The sequence below is a fragment of the Saimiri boliviensis genome, chromosome 8 (genome assembly GCF_048565385.1).
Source record: "Saimiri boliviensis isolate mSaiBol1 chromosome 8, mSaiBol1.pri, whole genome shotgun sequence".
NCBI classification, from domain to species: Eukaryota; Metazoa; Chordata; class Mammalia; order Primates; family Cebidae; genus Saimiri; species Saimiri boliviensis.
In genome coordinates, this window is record NC_133456.1 from 103,558,935 (window position 1) to 103,581,578 (window position 22,644).

At 41.0% G+C, this 22,644-nt stretch overlaps 1 protein-coding gene across 5 annotated transcripts in view; it reads right to left on the reverse strand.

Moving 5' to 3' along the window:
* CACNB2 (calcium voltage-gated channel auxiliary subunit beta 2) overlaps window positions 1-22,644 on the reverse strand; it is a 399,597-nt gene that overhangs the window by 265,979 nt on the left and 110,974 nt on the right. The window contains exon 1 of one of the 5 annotated variants that reach the window (XM_074404962.1): window positions 8,637-19,321. The exons of the other annotated variants lie outside the window; for them this stretch is intronic. Within the exon in view, the coding sequence (XP_074261063.1) occupies window positions 8,637-8,684 (48 nt within the window). The 5' untranslated portion in view covers window positions 8,685-19,321. Of the gene's footprint in view, window positions 1-8,636; window positions 19,322-22,644 lie in introns of those variants that run through there. 5 annotated transcript variants of the gene reach the window in all.

Sequence of the window (22,644 nt, forward strand, 5' to 3'; positions counted from 1 at the left end):
ATAGCAAGACATTGAATTTATCAGATGTAGATGAGGAGAAATAGGAAGAGAAAAATAGAGATAGGAGAATATGATATCACAGAAGTGAAGGGAAAAGTGTTTTAGACAGTGGGATGGGGCCATGTTGAACAGATTTGACCATCTGAGCATCATGAGTGGTATGTATCTTTAGTGCAGGATGATGACTCAGTAGGCTAGCACAAATTAATGGAAATATCTCTTAAGATGATATAAATTCACCTGCTTAGGTCTCACATATTCCTTCTGATCTTCATTTATTTAGGAAATGTGCAAGCAACCAAGGCATACCACAGTGCAAATCAACTCAGTAGGATTTGACTACCTTTCATGGAACAGATTCTTATCATGCAAAGCAAAGTACTTAACCCTAACCCTTCATTAAGCACCTCCACATGCAACATTTCATGAGGGCCAGGCCTATAGAACAAGCCAGACCTCGCCCTTCTTTATTCCTAAGTACTTTGAGTATATATGACAATTCTCAAGCAACAGACTCCTCAATTTATGGACTAGTTTTGCTCAATGGATTTCAAGTTGAGTGTTTTCTAGTAAGCTAGGAGGTAACACATATTTAAATGTTATAAGCCTTTCTAAAAAAAAGGTGAGGAATAAACTAATTTTAAGGCATGTGTCACATTAAATATTTATTATTAAATTAAAGCATACTTATTATATCATACTTAATGATGTAAAAGGTAAAATCTCACCTATTCCTTTATAATCTCATTTTCATGAGCTGTTCGTATATTGCTATTTTAGACCTCTATACATGCAAACACCAATATAAATGCAAACACATGTAGAATAAATGCAATCATACTATATATACTGCTCCACGTCTTAATTTTTATATAACATATTCTCAGACTATAGAACTCCTTCTATGTGAGTCTATACAAACCTAGCTTTTCCTCTTTAATGCCCATATGCTATTTCCTTCTATAGGTGTCAGAACATTTATTTTTTCCTGTCAGATGATCCTGTTATGTCAAACACATTTTAATGTTCCAGAAACTCATATATTTCCACCACTAGACTAGACTTTTCTGAGAACAGAGATGAAAGGTTCAATTCTTCTCTGCATTTCTAACTTTCAGAATAGCCCTGGGCAAAGAGCAGGGACCCAGTAATTGCTTCATAAATGAACAGTTAGATGAAGACCACTACAGCCCTACATAATTCAATCCGCTTTACAAAAGCTTTCTTTAAAACAATGGAGGCATCCTTCTAAAAGGGATTGCTCTTTTTCGGCACAGAAGTGGTGCTCAGATGCACAGCCAGGTGGGGATAACTACAGTTAAAAGAGTTCACATTAAGTGGTGGCTCACGCCTATAATCCCAGCACTTTGGGAGGCTGAGGTGGGCGGATCACCTGAGGTCAGGGGTTCAAGACCAGCCTGACAAACATGGTGAAACCCTGTCTCTACTAAAAATACAAAAAAAAAAAATAGCCAGGTTTGGTGGTGAGTGCCTGTAACTCTAGCTACTCTTGAGGCTGAGACAGGAGAATCACTTGAACCCAGGAGGCAGAAGTTGTAGTGAGCTAAGATCATGTCACTGCACTCCAGCCTGGGCAACAGAGAGAGACTGTCTCAAAAAGAAAAAAAAAAGTTCACATTTACTTGAGTACTTACTATGTGCCAAGTGTTTCCATAGTTTAACATCTTTAATAATCACAGAAAACTTAAGAGTAAGATCCCATTATTATCCTTGTTTCATAGAAATGGAAGGTGAGGAACAGAGTGAGGGAGTGAACTGGAAAACATTCTCCAATGTGTACAGGCTGGGGCCCTGTCCCGGACCGTGGTCATTTACACATTAAGCTCCCTCTCCAACGGGAAGAGTGTTAACTGGGGACATCCTGGGAGGTGTTAAGGCAGCTGGAGGGTCCCACGCCCCTGAACATTGCAGACAAGCTCATTCTCTACACACACCCAGCGGTTGCCAACCACCAACTTAACTTCATTTTCCTGCATCTGTACTCCTTAATGTTTACAGAAAAGTTTACCTTATTTTCTTTTTTGAGACAGAGTCTCACACTGTCACCCAAGGTGAAGTGCAGTGGCGTGATCTCGGCTCACTGTAACCTCCATCTCCTGGGTTCAAGTGATTCTCATGCTTCAGCCTCCCGAGTAACTGGGATTACAGGTGCTCACCACCACGCCTCACTAATTTTTTTATTTTTAGTAGAAATGGGGTTTCACCATGCTGGTCAGGCTGGTGTTGAAATCTTGACCTCAGGTGATCCACCCACCTTGGCTTCCCAAAGTGCTGGGATTACAGGAGCGAGCCACCATACCTGGCCTCTTATCTTCTTTTAATAAAATGTCATTATGTATTGGAGGTTTTTAATTACAGCCAAATCTAAAGCTCTGAAAAATTTAAGGATTTTAACATGGCCAATATTAAAAGCTACTGCTAATAAAAACACACGCAGTTCCAAGTAAGAAAAGTTAGCAATCTGTTACCAAAATACATATATGAACTTGACATGAAGAGATACAGGTCTTAAAAGCCAAATATCATCCTTAAAGGAGATCTTAAGACATATCTGGAAAAGCTCTGAGTGATTTAATGAGACAGATACATGCACACACACAAATATACATATATACATATATAGTATAAATACACACATATACAAATATATATATATATATACACATACACACACACGTGCCTTTAAAAATAATTTACCATTAAAATATATTTCCGAAAGCATATATAAGTATATAGCTCAAACTTATTTTATTTTATTTTATTTTTGAGATGGAGTATTACTCAGTCACCCAGGCTGAAGTACAGTGGCATGACCTTGGCTCACTGCAGTCTCGACCTCTGCGGTTCCAGTGATTCTCCCACCTCAGCCTCCCGAGTAGCTGGGATTACAATCCTGCGCCACCATGCCCAGCTAATTTTTTGTATTTTCAGTAGAGACGGGGTTTCACCCTGTTGGCCAGGCTGGTCCTGAACTCCTGACCTCAAGTAACCTACTTACCTTGGCCTCCCAAAGTGCTGGGATTACAGATGTGAGCCACCATGCCCAGCCTGCTCACACTTATTTTAACTGGCAGAACAATTCTGATCACTTGTGAAAAGTATAAATTATGAGTGAAAAGCCACAATTTTTAAAAAAGTGTATTACCTACACTCTGCTAACCAGAAATCTCTGTGAACTGGCACTTCAGCACTTCTCTAGCCCAGAGATAATTGATTTTTATACCCAGAAGCACTACAACATTTTCATGTTAATTAAATTTATTTCTAATCCCATTATTTCAACTTGGAAAGACATTCCAAACAAAATGAACAGAGCACCATACATGAAATAAGAGTCAATTTCAGCTTGAACCTCAGCTTGACCATCCTCAGACTTTGGGGCCTTTGGCAGTACAGGGTATTTCTCTGATCTGAAGTTTTCTCATCTATAAAATGAAGTATCATCACTTCTTTTGCCTACCCCTAGTGATCGCTGTAATGTCAAATGAAATCGTGGGCATAAAGGTACTTTGTAAACTTTGAAGGACTATGTGAATGTGCATTTAGGTAATTGTAACAATCAGAATTTAACTAGAATACCAAGTTGCTTAAGTTATACTATATATACAAATGCAATGACATTGGGTGATATTTAAATTCCCTGCAAGCTCAAAGTGATCATGTACTATGGTGATCTTATAAGAGATCAGTAATATCTGGACTATGTCACTTTCCAGTATCTACTCATTTACTGAAGCTTTTCAAGACTATTAGTAGTTAGTAATTAACACAGGCAAGAACAAAGAAGACAGGAAGTTTCTCTGCTTCATGATCTCTTATCACAGTGACTACTCGTTTTTGAAAAACAGCTACATATCAGGCCAGAAGGAAGTGCGCACAAACATTATTTCCTCTTAATTCCCACAATAAACCTTTGAAATTACACTATTATCCTAATTTATGGATGAGAAAACTGAGGCTCAAGGAAAGAAAAGCACTCCACTATCACACAATAAATTAATGAGTATATCAAAATTCAAACCCAGGTTAAGTCTGATTCCATTTGTATCTCTTTCTCTCTGTAACATTGTCCTTCATGATTTTGTTATGCTAAACACCAGGTGCTTTTCTCCTTGCCAGTTCTTTTCTGAAGGAAAATACCTCCAAAGACAGGTGACCTAAGATAAAAAGAAGCAAGATACTTGAACAGGTAATTCACAAAAGAAGATGGCCAAATGGCCAGGCGTGATGGCTCATGCATGTAACCATAGCACTTTGAGAGGCCAAGATGGGCAGGTCAGGAGTTCAACACTAGCCTAGCCAACATGGTGAAATCCTATCTCTACTAAAAATGCAAAAATTAGCCAGGCGTGGTGATGGGCGCCTCTAGTCCCAGCTACTCAAGAGGCTGAGGCAGGAGAATTGCTTGAAACTAGGAGGCGGAGGTTGCAGTGAGCTGAGATTGTGCCATTACACTCCATCCTGGGTGACACAGTGACACTCTTTCTAAAAAAAAAAAAAAAAAGAAAAGATAAAAAAAAAAGAAGATGGCTAAATGGTCAATAAATATATGAAAAGGTGCTTGACTTCATTAGTTATCAGGGAAATGCACAGCAAAGCCATAATGGGATACTTCGACATACTCACCAGACAAGCTAAAATGCAAATGACAATACTAGGTGTAGGCAAGGCACACAGGTGGGAGCGAACATTGATCCGACGTTTCAGAAAGCTGTTGACCAGCTTCTACTTAAGCACAATGTATTTACACTGTACCCTATGACTTGGCAATTGCATTCCTTGATTTGCATCCAACAGAAATGCATTCATAAATGTTCACAATATGGCATGTCCCAACTGTTTATAACAGTACTATTTATGATTGCCCCAAACTGCAAACTACCCAAATGCCCATCAACAGTAGAATGGATCACTAAGTCATAGTAAAGCCATACAATGGAATACTATACAGTCGTGAGCACAAGAAACTACTACCTCAACCATGTGTAGCTACATGGATTAATATCATGAATACAGGCTGGGCACAGTGGCTCACACCTGTAATCCCAGCGCTTTGGGAGGCTGAGGTGGGTGGATCACAAGGTCAGGAGTTAGAGCCCATCCTGGCTAACATGGTGAAACCAAGCATGGTGACATGTGCCTCTAGTCCCAGCTACTCAGGGGGCTGAGGCAGGAGACTCATTTGAACCCAGGAGGCGGAGGTTGCAGTGAGCTGAGATCATGCCACTGCACTCTAGCCTGGGCAACGGAGCGAGATTCTGTCTCAAAAATAAATAAAATAAAATATCATGAATACAATGATGAGCAACACAAGCTGGATGGGGAAAGAGTACATGCTGTTTGAGTTCATTTGAATACAATTCAGAAACAGGAAAAAGCCAACCCACAATGTTCTAAGTCAGATTAGTGGGTACCCTGGGAGAGGCAGGGGGCAGCTGGAATTGGAAGGGAGAAGGGAGCTCACAACGCCTGGCTTCTTTGAGTGTTGGTCACACAGGCCTGTTCGCTTTGAGAACATTCTTCAAGCTCAACACTTACAACTCCTTCCCCTACTTTTCTCATGTACGTTATACTTCAACAATTATATATTTTAAAATAGCCAAAAGGGTATAATTGGATTGTTTATAACTCAAAGAACAAATGCTTAAGGGGATGGATACCCAATATTCCACGACGGAATTATTATGCATTGCATACTAGTATTCAAACACCTCAAGCACCCTGTAAATATATACACCTATTATGTGCTCAAAAAATTAAAACATTTTTTAAAAAGCTTACCAAGAAGAGTTAGTATCTCTGCTCCCCAAAGCATGCAAATGTCAATACTTCAGAAGTGTTTCACAGAAATGCACACTGAGCTTACCATGTTTACAAGTCCTTTTAAATTTAAGAGTATTTATTCAGCTCGCAGATTTTCATGTCCTTAATGAAATAGCAAGACAGTTTAGGTAAACACAGGAATTACTTCTGAGCTGTAAAGCCAAGTTCTAAAAGAATGATGGTTAGGAGTAAACGAAAGAATGAAGACTAGATATTGAACATCAATAATTATGTCAAGAATAAAAGGCTTCTGCATTGAGTCTTGAAGAGCAAGAGAGAGATACAGCCTACAGCCTCCTTCTGGGAGCCCGCTGCTCAGAGAGGTTTTGAATCTGAAGGGAACGTTAAACAAGTGAGGGGAGGGAACCTAATAAAAGCAACAGCTTAGAAAGGTAAAAACCTAGAAATAAAGAACTATGGCATATGCATATAACTTTCTTTGAAACCCACATAACTTTCCTATTCTTTCTGAGAGACAATGTTTGAGTAGGAGGAATTCTTAAGAAAGCTGTCATACTAAAAAGAAAAAAGGTATAAGAACTAGTGAAAGATTAAGATACATGCACACATAGATGCCTATTTATCAACTGATTTGTATTATATCAAAAATATATTCTGTATAGAATTATATCAAACAGATACAGACATACATGTATGTATACACATATTGAAATTTAGTTTGAGTATTATCTCAACTGTCATTCCTTGAAATTGACAACAGATTTTGAGAAGGGACACCAGGACAGCCCAACCAATGTGACAAGGTCCTAATCACTAGCAACACACAGGGGTCTGGCTGCCCTTTGAATTCAACGAGCAACCTCAAGACTCATCTGCTTTGCGGACAAATCAAAAGTCTCTGTCACAGACAGATGCACAGCGGGTTCTCTTCCTCCAAGGAAAAAAACTGGTTTCAGATTTAGTGTATCTTCCACTCTGGGTTGGCCATGTATAGAGAAAGCTGCAATCCATAAAGTGTCAAAGAAGAGAGGTTAAAACAGCAGCAGGTGGCTTCGAGGCTAGGCTTCCTAAGAGAGAAACACTCTAAAGGAAAGAAAAATTTATTTCTAGTGACCAAGGGTATGCATTTCTTTTATCTTTAAAAGACATTTGTGCTATATATTTTCTGGTACTTTATCCAAAACACAGGGTAAAAACATTGGAGAATAAGCAGACGAACCAAGTCTCTGTATCTTTCAGTCAAGACTTCAAAAATCCAGATTTCTCCGCCTCTTCTATTTATTTACATGTTTGATGTAAGGAAAAGAACTAAAATAACTAGGGTAAAAATTTGTTGCTTTGTTGGAGGCCTTATTTCAGAATTTCTGTATTCAATAGGCACACATAACCACGGGTTTCTTCTAATTCATCATACAAGAATAAACAGAGACACATAAAGCTAAGTAATTCTCACTCTTCATTATTCTAGAAACTATGGTTTTTTTTAAATTGAAATGATTTTTGTTTTTAACTTAAGGTTTTCTTTAAGTGGCTAATCTTATACTCTAAAAAGTTTATAACACTTATTCCCAAATTGTATTTAAAAAGCAATTAGTTTTTTGATTGGATAAAAACCATCTAGCCCTGCAGACACTGGCTTTGGAAATCTTGGCTGGTCACCTCACTATTCCATTGATTTCTGATATGTCAACTGTTGCATTCAAAAGACAAATGGCACCAAATACGTAACAATGACAAAAACCTTTACATGAAGGAGGTTTTTCACGCTTTTATTTAATCAAATTGAATAAGATCTGACCGTATGGTTATCCCTTCCTGACCCTCCCACCCCACCCCCTCACCATTTCCAACTTTATTACTGATCTCATATCAGATTTTGACCTTGTTTGTCCTGGAAGTCTCACATATATCTCCTTTTGTGGCCCATTTTCCAAGGTCATGGGTTCCTTTACCTTCAATACTTGAAGTATCGATTAGCTTTCTTTGTCAATTTTCCATTTGTTTTGCAGCCAGGAATGTTAAACCAGTGTTAAGCAATTCAGCACTGCAGTTTGCCCAGCCTGCATAAACCTCCTGTTCCCTTTCACATCCCTCCCTGAAAACACAGTGGCTGCACGCAAAAGGAGTAGGAAATCAAGCCAGCGCTTGCTCGGAGCTGCCCGGCGAGTGTACGGCACAGCATATTTCAATTAGCATCCAATCATGTTAAGTAGCGATACTTCAATATTTGTGTGAGCCTGCCTTGTAGAATTTAATACTCAGACAGCCATTTTGCAAAACACAGCAGGGCCGGGAAAGAAGGGCTATTTCAGTGAAAGAGTCACAGGATGATAAAGCTGTTGCAACAGCTGTGTCATCAATCCAGTGATTATTATCTACTATTTTTCTGAAGCGGCTCAAAATAGGATTTCGTGTTAGCCTCTGTGCCTATCTATAATTTGTCAAACTTCATAGTATTTCTCCCCCCCCCCCACCATGCCATCATTCAAATATGAAAACAGGACTACTCTAGGTGACAGAGAATATCAACTGGTTTGAATGAGACAAATCTCTGAGACAATGGTCTTCTCAAACCCATCCCTGTGCAACTGATTTCCAACCTTATCAAAGTCATAAGGCACAAAAGATAGATAAAAACATCTCTGGGTGGGGGAAAATATCTCAGAATCTCCTATACCTTAGATTCCTTGAAAACTCCGGGTACGAAATGATCAACTGTCTGGTTGGTTCAGCACAGGGATTAAAAACAGCCGAAAGAGGCAACATGCACCAGACAGACACGAATAGTATTTTCAGCTCCCAGCTGCAATTCTACAGCAATAGAAACTTACATAGGACACCCGTACTCGCCGGCGATGCACCAGCCCGCAGCACTGCATGAAGAGGGGGCAGAACGCAGTCAGCGTGTGGCTTCACCAAGCTGCACTGTGCCTTGTCTTCCCGTCACAGCCTCGGTCCATTTCTTCCCACCTTCTACTCCCAGGTAAGAGGCATGAGCAAATCACTTAGCTTCTGCCTCCTAGGTAGTTTCTAAAAAAGCCACCGTTCCTGCAGGCATGCCAAAACTTTGTTCTCTCCTGTTTGTCTTTTTTTTTGAGGGGGGGGGGTGAGTAATTTGAGATCTTCTTCAAGGGGGTTTCCTATTTGCAGAAATCTACAAGAAGTAGCATTAATTTTCCAGAAGTAAGTATTGCTAACACAGAGTTAGGACTGTCCAGATCATCAGAGTTTCTTGGTGACGCTTTTACAGTAGCCATTCTCAACTCGGGAGATGTTCAAACATCTGAGAATCTTGCATTTCACGACCCTGCAGTATTCTGCTTTTAAAAAGGAGGAGGCCTATTCCTGCTGCTGTTTATATGACTGCTGCTTAGAACGCTGCTGCTCCTGCTCCCGCGGCTGCTCGGCTATGATTGCCTTCTTCACAATGCACAGGCTGACAGCAGCATCCTGGATTCACTGTTACCTCTGTAACGTTTTGGGCATATCTGATTTGCTACTTCTCCCTCCTCCCCTGACCCTGAAAAATGACTGAGTCTAGACTCTAATTCACTGTGGATTCCTAGGACTACAGAAGCATCCTCCAAACGGTCAGATGCTTTGTCCTGCAGTAGGTATTTCACATGAATTGTAAGGAGGATCGCCGGAGTGGCCTCAGGACCCGACTCGCTCCAGCACTGCGGCGCGCAGTTGTTTGGTGCTCACCGGCAAAGATTCATTTTCTGGGTTAAAGCACGTTAAATAAACATAACTCTGGAAGGCGAACTTGATCAGACTCAGACCTCATTAATTCATTAGATCACATACCACCTACGATTTAGATGTAATGAACAACGTAAGGCTGCCTTCCAAGTGGGAAAGCTCCCAAGTCAATACTCTTTGTAAGCTATTATTTAGATCTTTCCCTAAAGACCCGGTTTTCAGGGACTGAGCTGATCCTAATATTTTCCCCCAAGACCTTGTACATGTCACACCGAAAAAGATGCATCATTAAGACACGTGGAGATTCAGCTGTTCATTTGTATGATATCAGCCGTTCTAATATGCAATGACTTATAAAACACTTCAGTGTGTCATAGCTATTGATCCAAATGTGCCCCCATGTCCAAGTCACTCCATATTCTGTGGAGACCTAAGAAGATATGTTAATGATGTCATATCACAGATTAACCACCACTTTGTTCTTTAGGTCCCTGGGAAAATAAAAGATAATTAATTCTCAACACTTTTTCAGTATTTTCTTAAGGCTATTTATTTATAGAGATAGGGTCTCATTCTATCGCCCAAGCTGAAGTGCACTGGTGCAGTCATACCTCACTGCAGCCTTGAACTCTTGGGCTCAGGCAATCCTCCCACTTCAGCCTCCTAAGTAGGTAGGGTTGTAGGTCCATGCCACCACACCTAGCTAATTTCTCTCTCTCTCTCTCTCTTTTTTTTTTTTAAATATGGAACGCTTCTTCTCTTTTTGAGACAGAGTCTCACTCTGTCATGCAGGCTGGAGTGCAGTGGCACGATCTCAGCCCACTGACACCTCTGCCTCCCAGGTTCAAGCAATTTTCAGGCCTCAGCCTCCTGAGTCGCTGGGACAGCAGGTGTGCGCCACCACCCCTGGCTACATTTTGTAGTTTTTATTTTTTTGTTTTCTAGTAGAGATGGAGTTTCATTATGTTGGCTAGGCTGGTCTTGAACTCTCAGACTCAAGTGATCTGCCCACCTTAGCCTCCCAAAGTGCTGAGATTATGGGTGTGAGCCACCGTGCCCAGCCTAATTAAATTTTTTTTTTTTTTTTTTTTTTTTTTTTTTTTTACAGACAGGGGTCTTACTTTGTTGCCCAGGCTGGATCTCAAACTCCTGGCTTTAGGCCATTATCCTGCTCCAGCCTCCCAAAGTGCTAGTATTACAAGTGTGAGCCACCATCTGGCCTTAAAATCTATGACTCAAAGCAACAATTTTATATTATTATTAATAGTCTAAGAGGCTGATAAAGGTGAAAAAAATTTCTGCTTTAGCTTAATATCCTTATTTGACTGATAAACTGGGACCCCACATGATTCCATGTTTTCTTTATCAGTAATGTAAGCAAGAGCATAATTTAAACCCTGTGATTTATACAATCTACACAGTCTGTGAAAATGTGGTCTTACCATATATTAATTAATCCTTTGTGGATCTGAAGGTCCAAAAGGAAGATAACAGATAATCTATAGATAGACAATAGGACCCCTTAGTGGTTACATCAGAAACTTAGAGTAAAACAAAATTTCTGAATTACACTGCAAATTGGCTCTTGAAGTAAATCCTGGAAAAAAAAAAGCCTTCACCATTTTCCAAGGCATACAAGATATATTCTCAGTAGGATAGGACTTCAATTTGATTTTTTAAAGAAACTTGAGTGAGAAGAACAGTAAGTAATATGAAAGAACACATCATTCAAATTCAAGTTTTTTTCTTAAGGCCTCTTCATCCCTTCTGTCACCACACAGTTACTAGAATAACTGAATAAAGAATAAAAATTAGCTTAAAGTTAGAATAAGATAAAAACACTGGGGAAACACTCTATCTCTTCTATGATTCTGAATTTGATTTGGAATTCTCTTAACTTTTTATTAACTATGGTATTTTTATACACAGTATAAGAGAGATTCTCCCATTCATTAAAGATTCCACCCACCCTGTCATTCAAGAATCCACAAGGATGCCAAGCACTAACTAATTTGATTCGGCAAACATTTATGGAGCACCTTCTGTTTGCTCAGTCCTGTGCAAAGGTGCTGGGGGATATGAAGTGAATAAAGTGCAATCCATGTATTCCTCCAGACACTTATAATAACTGAGGAGGCTGGACATGGTGACTCATGCCTATAATCCCAGCACTTTGGGAGGCTGAGGTGGGTGGATCACCTGAGGTCAGGAGTTCAAGACCAGCCTGACCAACATGGTGAAACCCTGTCTCTACTAAAAATATAAAAATTAGCTGAGTGTGGTGGTGCACGCCTGTAATCCCAGCTACTCGAGAGGCTGAAGAAGGAGAATCGCTTGAATCTGAGAGGCAGAGGTTGCAGTGAGCAAAGATCACGCCACTGCACTCCAGCCTGGGTGACAGAGGGAGACTCCATCTCAAAAAAACAGAGAGAAGAGAAGACAGTGTTTAAGAGCAATGGGAACACCAAGAAAACAACTCCTAACCATCCCTGGAAGGAACAAGAGAGGCTTCACAAAGATGAGGACACTCAGGCTAGCCTTTGCAGAGTGGACAGAACTGCATCCAGTGTTAGGCAGAGGGAGAAAGAATCCCAGGCAATGGGCAGAAAATGCAAAAGCACAGACAATTACATACAGAGAATACACAGAACCAATTGTGTTTACATAGACTGTATATGAAGAATGGTATCTTCAGACAACAGGGATCCACCCAAAGTCCTCATTCTAAACTCAGTTCTCCCCCAGATTCCATCTCTATCTCTATCCCTAGCACTTAGCACAGTACTGAAACACAGTAGGTATGACAGAGATTCATAGTTGGCCCCCTTTATCCATTCTTTACTTCATTCATGGTAACAGAAATGGACATTGGCTGCTGGGCTAAGATGAATGTCCCAGCTTTTCTTGCACCTTGGATGGCTACGAGACTAGATTGATTCTGGTCAATGGGAAGATACAGAAATGCCATGTGCCAATACTCAAGTCACGTGCCACTGCTGAGACCTGGGACAGCCTCTTATAACGAGAAGAAAGCTGCACATTCAGGAGAGGAGAGCAACAAGACAGACCCAAGTCCTTAGGACTGGGGCACTGCCTTACGGGCCCAAAAGTGCTTATATTTAGACTGCACCAAGAAAGAGACATTAACTCCGACATTGGCACTTTTACTCTGATTTCAATTATAGATGCTAAACTTGTATTATTATTAATTTTTTGACACAGGGTCTCGCTCTGTCACCCTGGCTGGAGTGCAGTGGTGCAACCTCAGCCCCTGCAACCTCAACTTTCTAGGCTCAGGCGATCCTGCCCCTTCAGCCTCCCAAGTAGTTAGGATTACAGGCATGTGCCAACAGGCGCAGCTAATTTTTGTACTTTTTGTAAAGACAGGGTTTTGCCGTGTTCCCAGGCTGGTCTTAAACTCTTGAGTTCATGCATCTCACCTACCTTGGCCTCTCAAAGTGCTGGGACTAGAAGTAGGAGCCACCGTACGTGGCCTAAAAGTGTATTTTAAAAGCACCTCAAAGTGTTTCTGGAATGAATGATGAATTTACAAATCCAAGTGTGTGGAGGAGGCGGGGGAGTGGGAGAGGGGAAAAAGAAAAGGCAAGAGTGGAGTGGAGAATCAGGAACCCAGACTGGGACTACGCTGAACAACACAGCAAAGAGTTTAGAGTTGATCTGGTGGTACATACAGAATGACTGAAACTTTTAAATGTGAAAATAGCTATTGTTTTATTAAAAAGTAGGAAAAAATATCCAGACTGTTGAGTCTATAAAAACCTGGTCGGGACCAGGTGTGGTGGCTCATGCCTGTAATCCCAGCACTTTGGGAGGCCGAGGCAGCCGGGTCATGAGATCAGGAGATCGAGACCATCCTGGCCAACACGGCGAAACCCCATGTCTATTAAAATACAAAAAATTAGCCGGGCGTGGTGGTGTGCACCTGTAGTTCCAGCCACATGGGAGGCTGAGGCAGGGAATTTCTTTAACCCAGGAGGCGGAGACCTGCAGTGAGCCGAGATTGCTTCACTGCACTTAATAGTTCGACAGCAGCAGAAATTGGAAGCTTTTGAGCTTGTATACTTGTCTGTGATAACTGTTCCTTTACTAAATAATCAAATCAAATAAAGTCAATAAAAACTAGCTGCTTGGCTCATGTAGCTAAATTACAAACCTAATGAATTGCTAAATTAGCTATTTTGTTATAATATGAGCTATCTTAAGAGAAAAATATTGAAAAGCGACAAGGAGAAGCACAATGACAAAATCAACAGATGAAAAGTAATCAAAGAGAAATGTAGATCGTTTCAATGCCATATATGCATATATATTTTAATCCAAGGGATTTATCTCTGGTCAGTCTTTAGAGAGTACGAAGATTCATGTTTCTTTACTACTCACTTCTTACATGACTATTAGTCAGGAGTGGCAAGAACACAGTCAAAGTTAAACATCAGAGGAAGTGCTTCCTCCTAGAAGAGAACTCTTTGATAGTAAAAAAAAAATGGAAGATCTAAAGGAGCCTTCTGTAGCGGAACGAAAATTGTCTTGTCAGAGTTGACTGCTTCTGGCTCTTCTGTGGCTGTGCTTTTAGGAAGGAAGCGTCCCCTCCTCCGACAGATACTTGCTCATATATTCATTCGACTCTCCCTTCATAGTAAGCCATGAAGAGCCTAGTGTCCTTAAGTTGACCAAAAACTCTTTTGCTAGTTTAAGCAAAAACAAAAAAAAGGACCAACCATCTCTATTCATCCATTCAGTCCACAGTATCAACTGAGTGCTGCTCATCAAGAGCACGTCTCTGCTGGGCACCAGAAGGAAAATAACAAGTAAAACAACTAAGGTCCTTGCCTTGCAGGAGCTTAAAATCCACGGGGCAAGGCAATTTGAATCAAATAATGACATAAGCATATAATTACAAGCTAGTAAGATGTTTGCATGAAAGTACAGAATACTATGAAACTGCAGGGCAGGCTGACATCTTCAAGAATTAGAAGAGTCAGAAAAGGTGTCTCTGGGGCACTGCTACCTGAGCTGAGGTCTAAAGGGTGGGAAGGAGTTAGCCAAATGCAGGGGAGATAAGGCAGGGAGAGGGAAGGTATTATTTACAAAGGTCTTTGTAGTACAAGGGAGAAGGCTGAGTTTAAGAAGCTGGAGAATAAAGCAAGAGAGAGAGGAGAAAATGAGGTTAGAGAGCCAGGTGACTGCAAGATCATCAGGGCCATGCTGGGGATCTTTTCTCTTTCTACTAAGAGCAGTGGGATTTCTTTCCCTCAAGAGGCATAATCAGATTTGTACCATTTAAAATCCACTTTGGCAGTAGAGTTGAAGACAGATTGGAGGACAGCTAGAGAGAAGCCAGGGAGACCAGTTAGAAAGTATTTTTATCCAAGCAAAAGAGAGGTCTTGTGCTAAGGAGGCGAAGATGGGAGATAAGGAAAATGAATAAATGTATTAGATATTGAGCAATTCAAGTAAGTAAATGCAAGTACAGAAAACAGAAAATGAAACCCAGTGTAATACACACATGTTCCCATCTTCTCTCCATCCTGGACATTTCCATGCATTTCTGAAGTTCAGTCTCCTGTAGTCTAATCTGTGATAAACCTTTATTTTCATGTCAGTACCAGTTTTCTTCTATTTCTTGGTCCAGTCCTCATTTCTCTCCTTAGTCTTGAACAAAATCTCCACCTGGTTGATGCATCTTCCATTGAACTCCACTTCTTTAGCCACCAAAACACATCACTCTATTTCATTCCAACTTCTACAGAACTGAAAACCTTTCTCTAATTTTCCTTTATTTCTCACCAAAGTGTCTGGGTTCTCTTTTGATCTACTGAAGTTTTTTGTTTTTCGGACCAACAATTAATCATTGTTTTTCTCAGTAATCGGAGTGGCAACATTTGTTTATTTACCACCTATACACAGATAGCAGGAGAAGTAAATAAGATAACTACAGGCAATGTAACTAGGGAAGAAGTCACATTTCTGAAATTACTAACAATCATGGAATGCACACGAAACCTCAATGACAAATTAAAAACATATTTTGGTTTATTGAGGTAGACTACACTTGCTACGTTCAAGATTTGTGTAACCCTAATAAATCCCAGTTCTCTGATAGCCCAGTCATACTTAAAGGAATGCAATCTCGCAACAAAAACTTGAAAGTCGAATGCAGTCTTTAATTGCATAGCTCGAAGAATGCAACACAGGATCCTATAACCCACAGCAATACTTCTCAAATATTCTTTTTCTTTTCCTCTCTGATTCTCTCCTAACAAAAGCCATTTGAGAACCTATACTTTCTAGTACAAACAAAAACAACAAAATGGGGCAGGCACAACGGTTCATGCCTGTAATCTCAGCATTTTGGGACGCTGAGGCTGACAGACCATGAGCCCTTCATCTCCATTTCATGAATGAAGACACTGAGACCCTGTGAAGTCAAGTAAGTTGCTCAAGACAATGGCAGAGTCAAGATTTCTATCCAGGTGTTTGATGCCTGAGCCAGTGGCTTTAAACCTCTTCCTACCTTCCCATTGAAAGGTAAAGATTAATTTTATAAGCTGACCCTGGAGGATCACATATTAATTAACCAATCCAATCATACAAAAGACACTTTCCCGTCCCGAGCCATCATCAGCCTACCTTTCATGGGTTTCCCTTCTAGCAGCTTCCCAAATCACCCTTCTGCAAAAACATTCCCACCTTATACTTTTTCCTTCCCCTTTCTTGCAAAGTCAGAAATTTTACCAATTGGAATGTTATTTTAGGCCACAGGTATCTTCTAAAAATTAAGCCCCTCTTAAATATCGGCACTATGACAAATTATTTAAAACCATACTTCATCTACCTATAGCTACACATCCTTACCTTGCCTCAGAAATAATTTAAGGCAATTGACAAGGATAAATTTTCAAAGGACATTTAAATGTCAGAGAAGAGGGATCAAGAGAAAAAAAGGAAAGCAAAGATGGCAACACAAAATGCAGTAACAGGGCTCAAAGTGCATCCCATAATAATGGAAGTACTTCCTACCAATGAGCCATAGATCTGGCTGTAAGCTTTCAGGCAGCCAACTCAAAAAGGGAAACTCGGTCGGTTACATAATTTACCATCCATCAGCTTAAAATAAACCAAATGCTCAGAAGAACGAATCTGTTTGGCACTAACACCAGACACCGATTTCGCCTGGAGGCCCCATAAAAAGGAAAATTGTGTAAAATTCCTTCCGGTAAATGCCGCAGTGGGTTCTGAAAAGAAGCTTCTTAAGAATGATTATCAGGGGAAGCTAAAGGTTTCCCACCACAGCAACATTCAGCAAAATAATGTAGTCAGAGAGAGAGAATAGGCTAGATAAGATCACTAATTCCTTAAATATTTGGCTTGATCCAAGAATAATCATACAAACAATTACAAAAAGCATTAACAAGTATCTACTGATACAGGCACCCAGTAAGCATTATTCCTTTAATTCTCCTATCAGTTATGAAGATGATTATTACTCTTCATCCCTGCGTGATATGGTTTGGCTCTGTGTCCCCACACAAATCTCACATTGAATTGTAATTCCCAGTGTTGGGGGAGGGAGGTGATAGGACCATAGGGGCAGATATCCTCCTTGCTGTTCTTGCGGTAGTGAGTTCTGAGATCTGATGGTTTAAAAGCGTGTAGCACTTCCCTCTTTGCGCTCTCTCTCCCCTGTTCGACCATGGTAAGATGTGGTTGCTTCCCCTTCACCCTTCCACCGTGATATTAAGTTTTCTGATGACTTCTCAGCCAGGCCTCCTGTATACACTGTGGAACTGTGAGTCAATTAAACCTCTTTTCTTTATAAATTACCCGTTGTCAGGTAGTGCTTTATAATGGTGTGAGAACAGGTTACAAACGAGGAAACAGAGTTGAGAGACTTGCTTAAGGCTATGAAATTCATACGCATGAGAAATAGGATTGGAACCCAGATTTGGTGAACTGCAAAAATCTAGCTCCCAACCAGAGCTTTAGACGGTGAATGGATTCTGTGTCCATTAAACAATCCCACTGAGTACTGTTCCTCATCAATGAGCTTCAGACACATATCTGATGGCAAGGACCTTAAGACTACTCAACACAGATGCATAGGATTTACCAATAAAGCTGGAAGTAATAAAAGATGAGGACACTTAAGGAAAGGCCACCCACCTCAGCTTGCAGCTGTAGTAAAAGCAAACTGCTTTTCCTGCAAACACCTAACTACTAATGAGAAGTTCCAGAGACTGGGGAGAAGAGTATGTAGGTAGCTCTGGTGCGTGGACACTTCAGGATTAAGAGCAGAGCTGGGTGACAGCTTGAGCATAAACCTGCATGGTATTGGATATTTGGATAAGGGCTTCAGATGGTAGGGCTGAGGAAACAGAAACGGAGGCAGCCAAAGATGGATCTTGTCTCTTTCAAAAGCAATTTGCATTGGTGTTGATTCTAACACCAGGCTGTATGGTGGTCATAAGTATCCATATATCCTAAACCTGAAATATGTAATTTTCCAAAATAAAAGACACTCGTCCACAGTCATGGCTGACTTAGTCACCCTCTACATTTAGAATGGACAACTTTAAAAAAAATGAGATAAAATTGAGGGTAGGCAGGCCTCTTTGCCCTCTTAGAAAGATGAGTTTTGAGCAGAACAAAGTGAATTAAGTGAAGGACTCAGACAACATGGCAGAAGAAAGGTCCAGGCAAGTGCCCCGAGGCAGGAATGTACTTCGCCCATGGAAAAGGCAGTAAGAAGGTGCCTGTGGATGAAGCCCAGTGAGTGGCCAGATCACGTAGGTTCACCAAGTTACGACAAAGACCGGATTTTCTTCTAATTGGGAGGAAAGCCATTGGTGGACTTTGAAAAGGACACCTAGCTTGATTTATGTCTCAGAAGTAGCATTCTGTCTGCTGTGTGGAGACTCCAAGAGCTCACGAGGAAAAACAGTGATCATTTTTTAGACTATGAGAGAAGGGCTTGATCTAAGGCGTTAGTGGGAGAACATCTTGAGAAACGGTAAGATTTTGGATACATTTTTAAAGTCCAGTGTGACAGAACTGACCTGCAGATTGATGTCTTATTGGAGAGAAAGAAGCCAGGAATGAATCCAGTTGGAAGCTGGAAGAGGGAGATGGGGCTGAGCATACATTCACCCGGTTGCTCCATTTCCCGAGAAGCGAAACACTGAGACAGGGTCAAGCTCAGAGGAGAAAGCAAAAAAATACTTTTGCGGGGATATTAATTTTGAGAAGGCTATAGGACATCAACATGGAACAGTCAAGTAGGCAATTTTGTACATAACTCCAGAGTCCAGAAGAGAGGTTTGAGTACAGAAATAAACATGGCATATAGATAGTCTGTAGAACCAAGAGCTTTTGTGAAATTCCCTTGAGAAATTTCCCAAGAAAGAAGAGCTGAAAACGGATTCCTAGAGCATCTCGCCCATTAGAGGTGAGGTCAAGTAAGATGAAGACGGAAAATTGATCATCAGATCTGGTCAGGTAGAGGCCACTGACGATAGCACCTCAAGTGAAGTCACTGGAGGGATTGGGTCAAGCGTTTGAAATGAGTTCAATAAGGAGAGAGACAGAGGTGAAGAATTTGATACAGTGGGTGGACCAAGTTTTCCAAGGAGATTTGCTTTGGCATAGAATAGAAAAATGAAAACATAGCTGCCAAGAGACGCAGGAGGAAGGCATTTTTTCTTTTTCTTGAAATAGGAGGTATTATAGGTAAGAAAGGAAAAACAAAAGACGCTTCAATGGAGATCAGAGATAATTGTAGGCGCAAAGTCCTTGGTTGGGCCAAGGGTCTGGGACCCCAGGCATGAGCAGAGTGGTTGGCTCAGAGAGACTCTTAAGTTGGTTCACCCACTGTCACAGGAAGGAAGCAGAGGATTTGGGTACCAGTGGGTGGATTTAATGGTAGCAGTAGTGGGAAGGTCTTTTTAGAGACTTGCTATTTTCTCAGATGAAATTAGGAGAAAGATCATTAACCAAGAATGAGGAGAAGGGAGAAACTGTTGCAGATTTGAGGACGAGGAAGGCGCGAAAGAGACCTCTGGGCGGGGGGGCGGGGGGCAGGGGTGGTGAGTGGACTGGCCAGAAAAACACATCAACAGGCAGGACTGAGTGTAGTTGGGTATTTGTGGTCATGAACTTCAAGTAAAACAGTCCCCAGAGTGGTCTTCACCAGGTTCGTCTGCTGAAATTCAAGGGTGGAGTGAATGAGTCTTTTCATTTCTCAGGAGAACGAGACAGAGGGAAAGAGAAACAGAGTTGAGAATGTCTGCCTGCATCACAGAAACTCAGATAAGGAAGGAAATGAGGATCCGAGGGGAGGGGGTGATGGGCTACGAAAAGATGTTGATTACAAAGATATAAAATTACAGGACGGAACAAGAGGAAGACTTCTCAGAGAGTAATATCAGAGATGTCAGATGAGATCCTAGACATTCTCTTTTAAAATATGCTTAAAAGAAGCTCATCTTTCCCAATATTGAATTAGCAATGAGTTACATAGTGACAAAGAAGTGAATGAGAAAAATCTCAATTTTTCTATTCCTACTGGATTTAGTTAGCTGAGAACCCTCTAAGAATGACAGATGCAACAGAAAAATTCTCAAATTTAAAATCAGAAACACAACTTGGATTCATATGATTTTATGACAAAATACTTCAAAAAATAATGTATTTGCCCAATTATTTTTTAATTATTAGACCACAGAAGTATTCAGATATTCTTACTTATGAATCAGACAGTAACCGAAGTCAAAATAACAGAACTATAAATTTTCAGTTTCTGAAAGATCCAGCTCATTGTTTGATACAAACATTATGTTCTTTACTTCCTCATAAAGAACAGTTCATTTGGGTCCTAACATCAGCTTATAATTAGCTTGGGAAAATGGTGCTTTTCTACTGAATTTGAAGGCTAAACTTTGTGGATTTCAATTTCTTTTCTGGTTTCGTAGATACTGGGGTCTGAATCTTTGCATTCCCCTCAAAATTCGTATGTTGCAACCTAATCACCAGTGTGATGGAATTAGGAGGGGCCTTTGGGGTGATTAGGTCATGAATGGGATTAGGCACCATTATCAAAGGGGTCCCAGAGAGAGGTGGTGCCCCCTCCACCATATTAGGACTCAGTAAGAAGCTACCATTCATGAAACGGGGAAGCTGTGTGTTATCGTAACTTCATTAGAGGTACTATGGGATATAAGCATTAGCATTAAGAATGAAATGATGGTTTCCTTTACCCCAGAAAAGGTGGTCCTCACAGACACTATAAAGGTAATGGAGTAAAAGAATCTAAAACTTACGGAAACTCAGAGAGGGAGAGTGTCACCAGACACAAAATCTGCCTCAACCTTGACTTCCCAGTTTCAGAACTGTGAGAAATAAAGGGCTGGTTTTTTGTTTTTGTTTTTGTTTTTGTTTTAGACAGAGTCTTCCTCTGTCACTCACGCTGGAGGGAGTGGCGTGATCTCGGCTCACTGCAACCTCCACCTCCCAGGTTCAAGCGATTCTCCTGCCTCAGCCTCCTCAGTAGCTGGGATTACAGGTGCATGCCACCATACCCAGCTAAGTTTTGTATTTTTAGTAGAGATGGGGTTTCAACATGTTGGTCAGGCTTGGCTCAAACTCCTGACCTCATGATCTGCCCATCTCGGCCTCCCAAAGTGCTGGGATTACAGGCATGAGCCACTGGACCTGGCCCCTAAATGGCTGTTTTTGATAAGCAACCCAACTGATTTTATTTCGTTACAGCAGCTTGAATAGACTAAGACAAATTTACTTTGCAAAGTACCAACAAATGGGCCTAAAATCACAGTATGTTTTTTTTAAGAGATGATGGAAAAATGTCATCATTTGGGATATTTGGCATCCATGACAATCTTCCTATTCCCAGGCAGCACTGCATGCCCCATATTGGGAAACTCTCAGGAAAACGAAGACATTTACTTTTCTGTCCCTGGGTCCTATTTTGGCTTATGATGAAGCAGAGAAGTAAAAAGATGTTTGAATGGTCCTTTACTGGGAGTTGGTGTTAGCTGGAAAAGAAGACGTAAGGAGTGTGAGGGATTTGGGGACTGAACAAGGAAAAAGATACGATATCTAGGAGGTGGCCTAATCACACACAGCTTCACTGGGGAACTATGACAACGCCCCTCACAGCGGGATTCTGTGCAGAGGCTATGGCACACAGAGGTTGAAAGGGCCGGGAAATTCCCAGGAGAGGAGATTGAAGACGGGTTCCATGTGTCAAAGTGGTGTCATTCAGCAGTAGGGTGGGAGTCCCTGGGCCGAGAGCTCTGAAGGCCCCAGCAGTATATGCCTTAAAATCACAAGGCTGCATACTACCATCCTACTAAAGAAAAGGCTCCATCAGCAGAGGGAGATGAGGTTTCACAGGGTATGCAAGGCAGGCTAAAGGGCTAAAAATCTACTTATGTTGGCTAGGTTTAAAACAACAGGATGGGCTGGGTCTGCTGGCTCATGCCTGTACTTCCAACACTCTAGGAGGTTGAAGTTGGAAGACTGCCTGAGGCCAGGAGTTTGAGAACAGCCTGAGCAACATAGTGAAACCCTGTCTCTACAAAACAAACAAAAACTGAAAATTAGCCAGGCCTGGTGGTGCGTACCTATATAGTACTAGCTACTTAGGAGGCTGAGGTGGGAGGATCACTTGAGTCCAGGAGTTGGAGGCTGTGGTAAGCTATGATCACACCACTGCACTCCAGCCTGTATGAGAGAGTGAGACTATAAACACAAACAAACAAGGAACAACTGGTGTGTAAAAATTTGAGTTTGGTACCACTGGGCTTCTGAGATAATGCATTTCAACCCCCAGTAAAGAAATAAACAACCTGGGGACCAATACACAGAGTCCATCTTTCGCTCATTGATGTAACAGAGGCAGTTGAGAAAATATTGTAAAAATGATTTAAAAAAAGAAAGAAAGAAAGAGAACTAGGAGCCTTGTCCTCGTCTCAAAATTTGGAAGTTCCCTAAGGTTATGATACTATTCATAGAATACTACTTTAGCATTTGTAGAGTGCTTACTATGTGCTAAGCACTTCACATTTGATTTTTGTAACCATCATTCAAGATAATACTTTT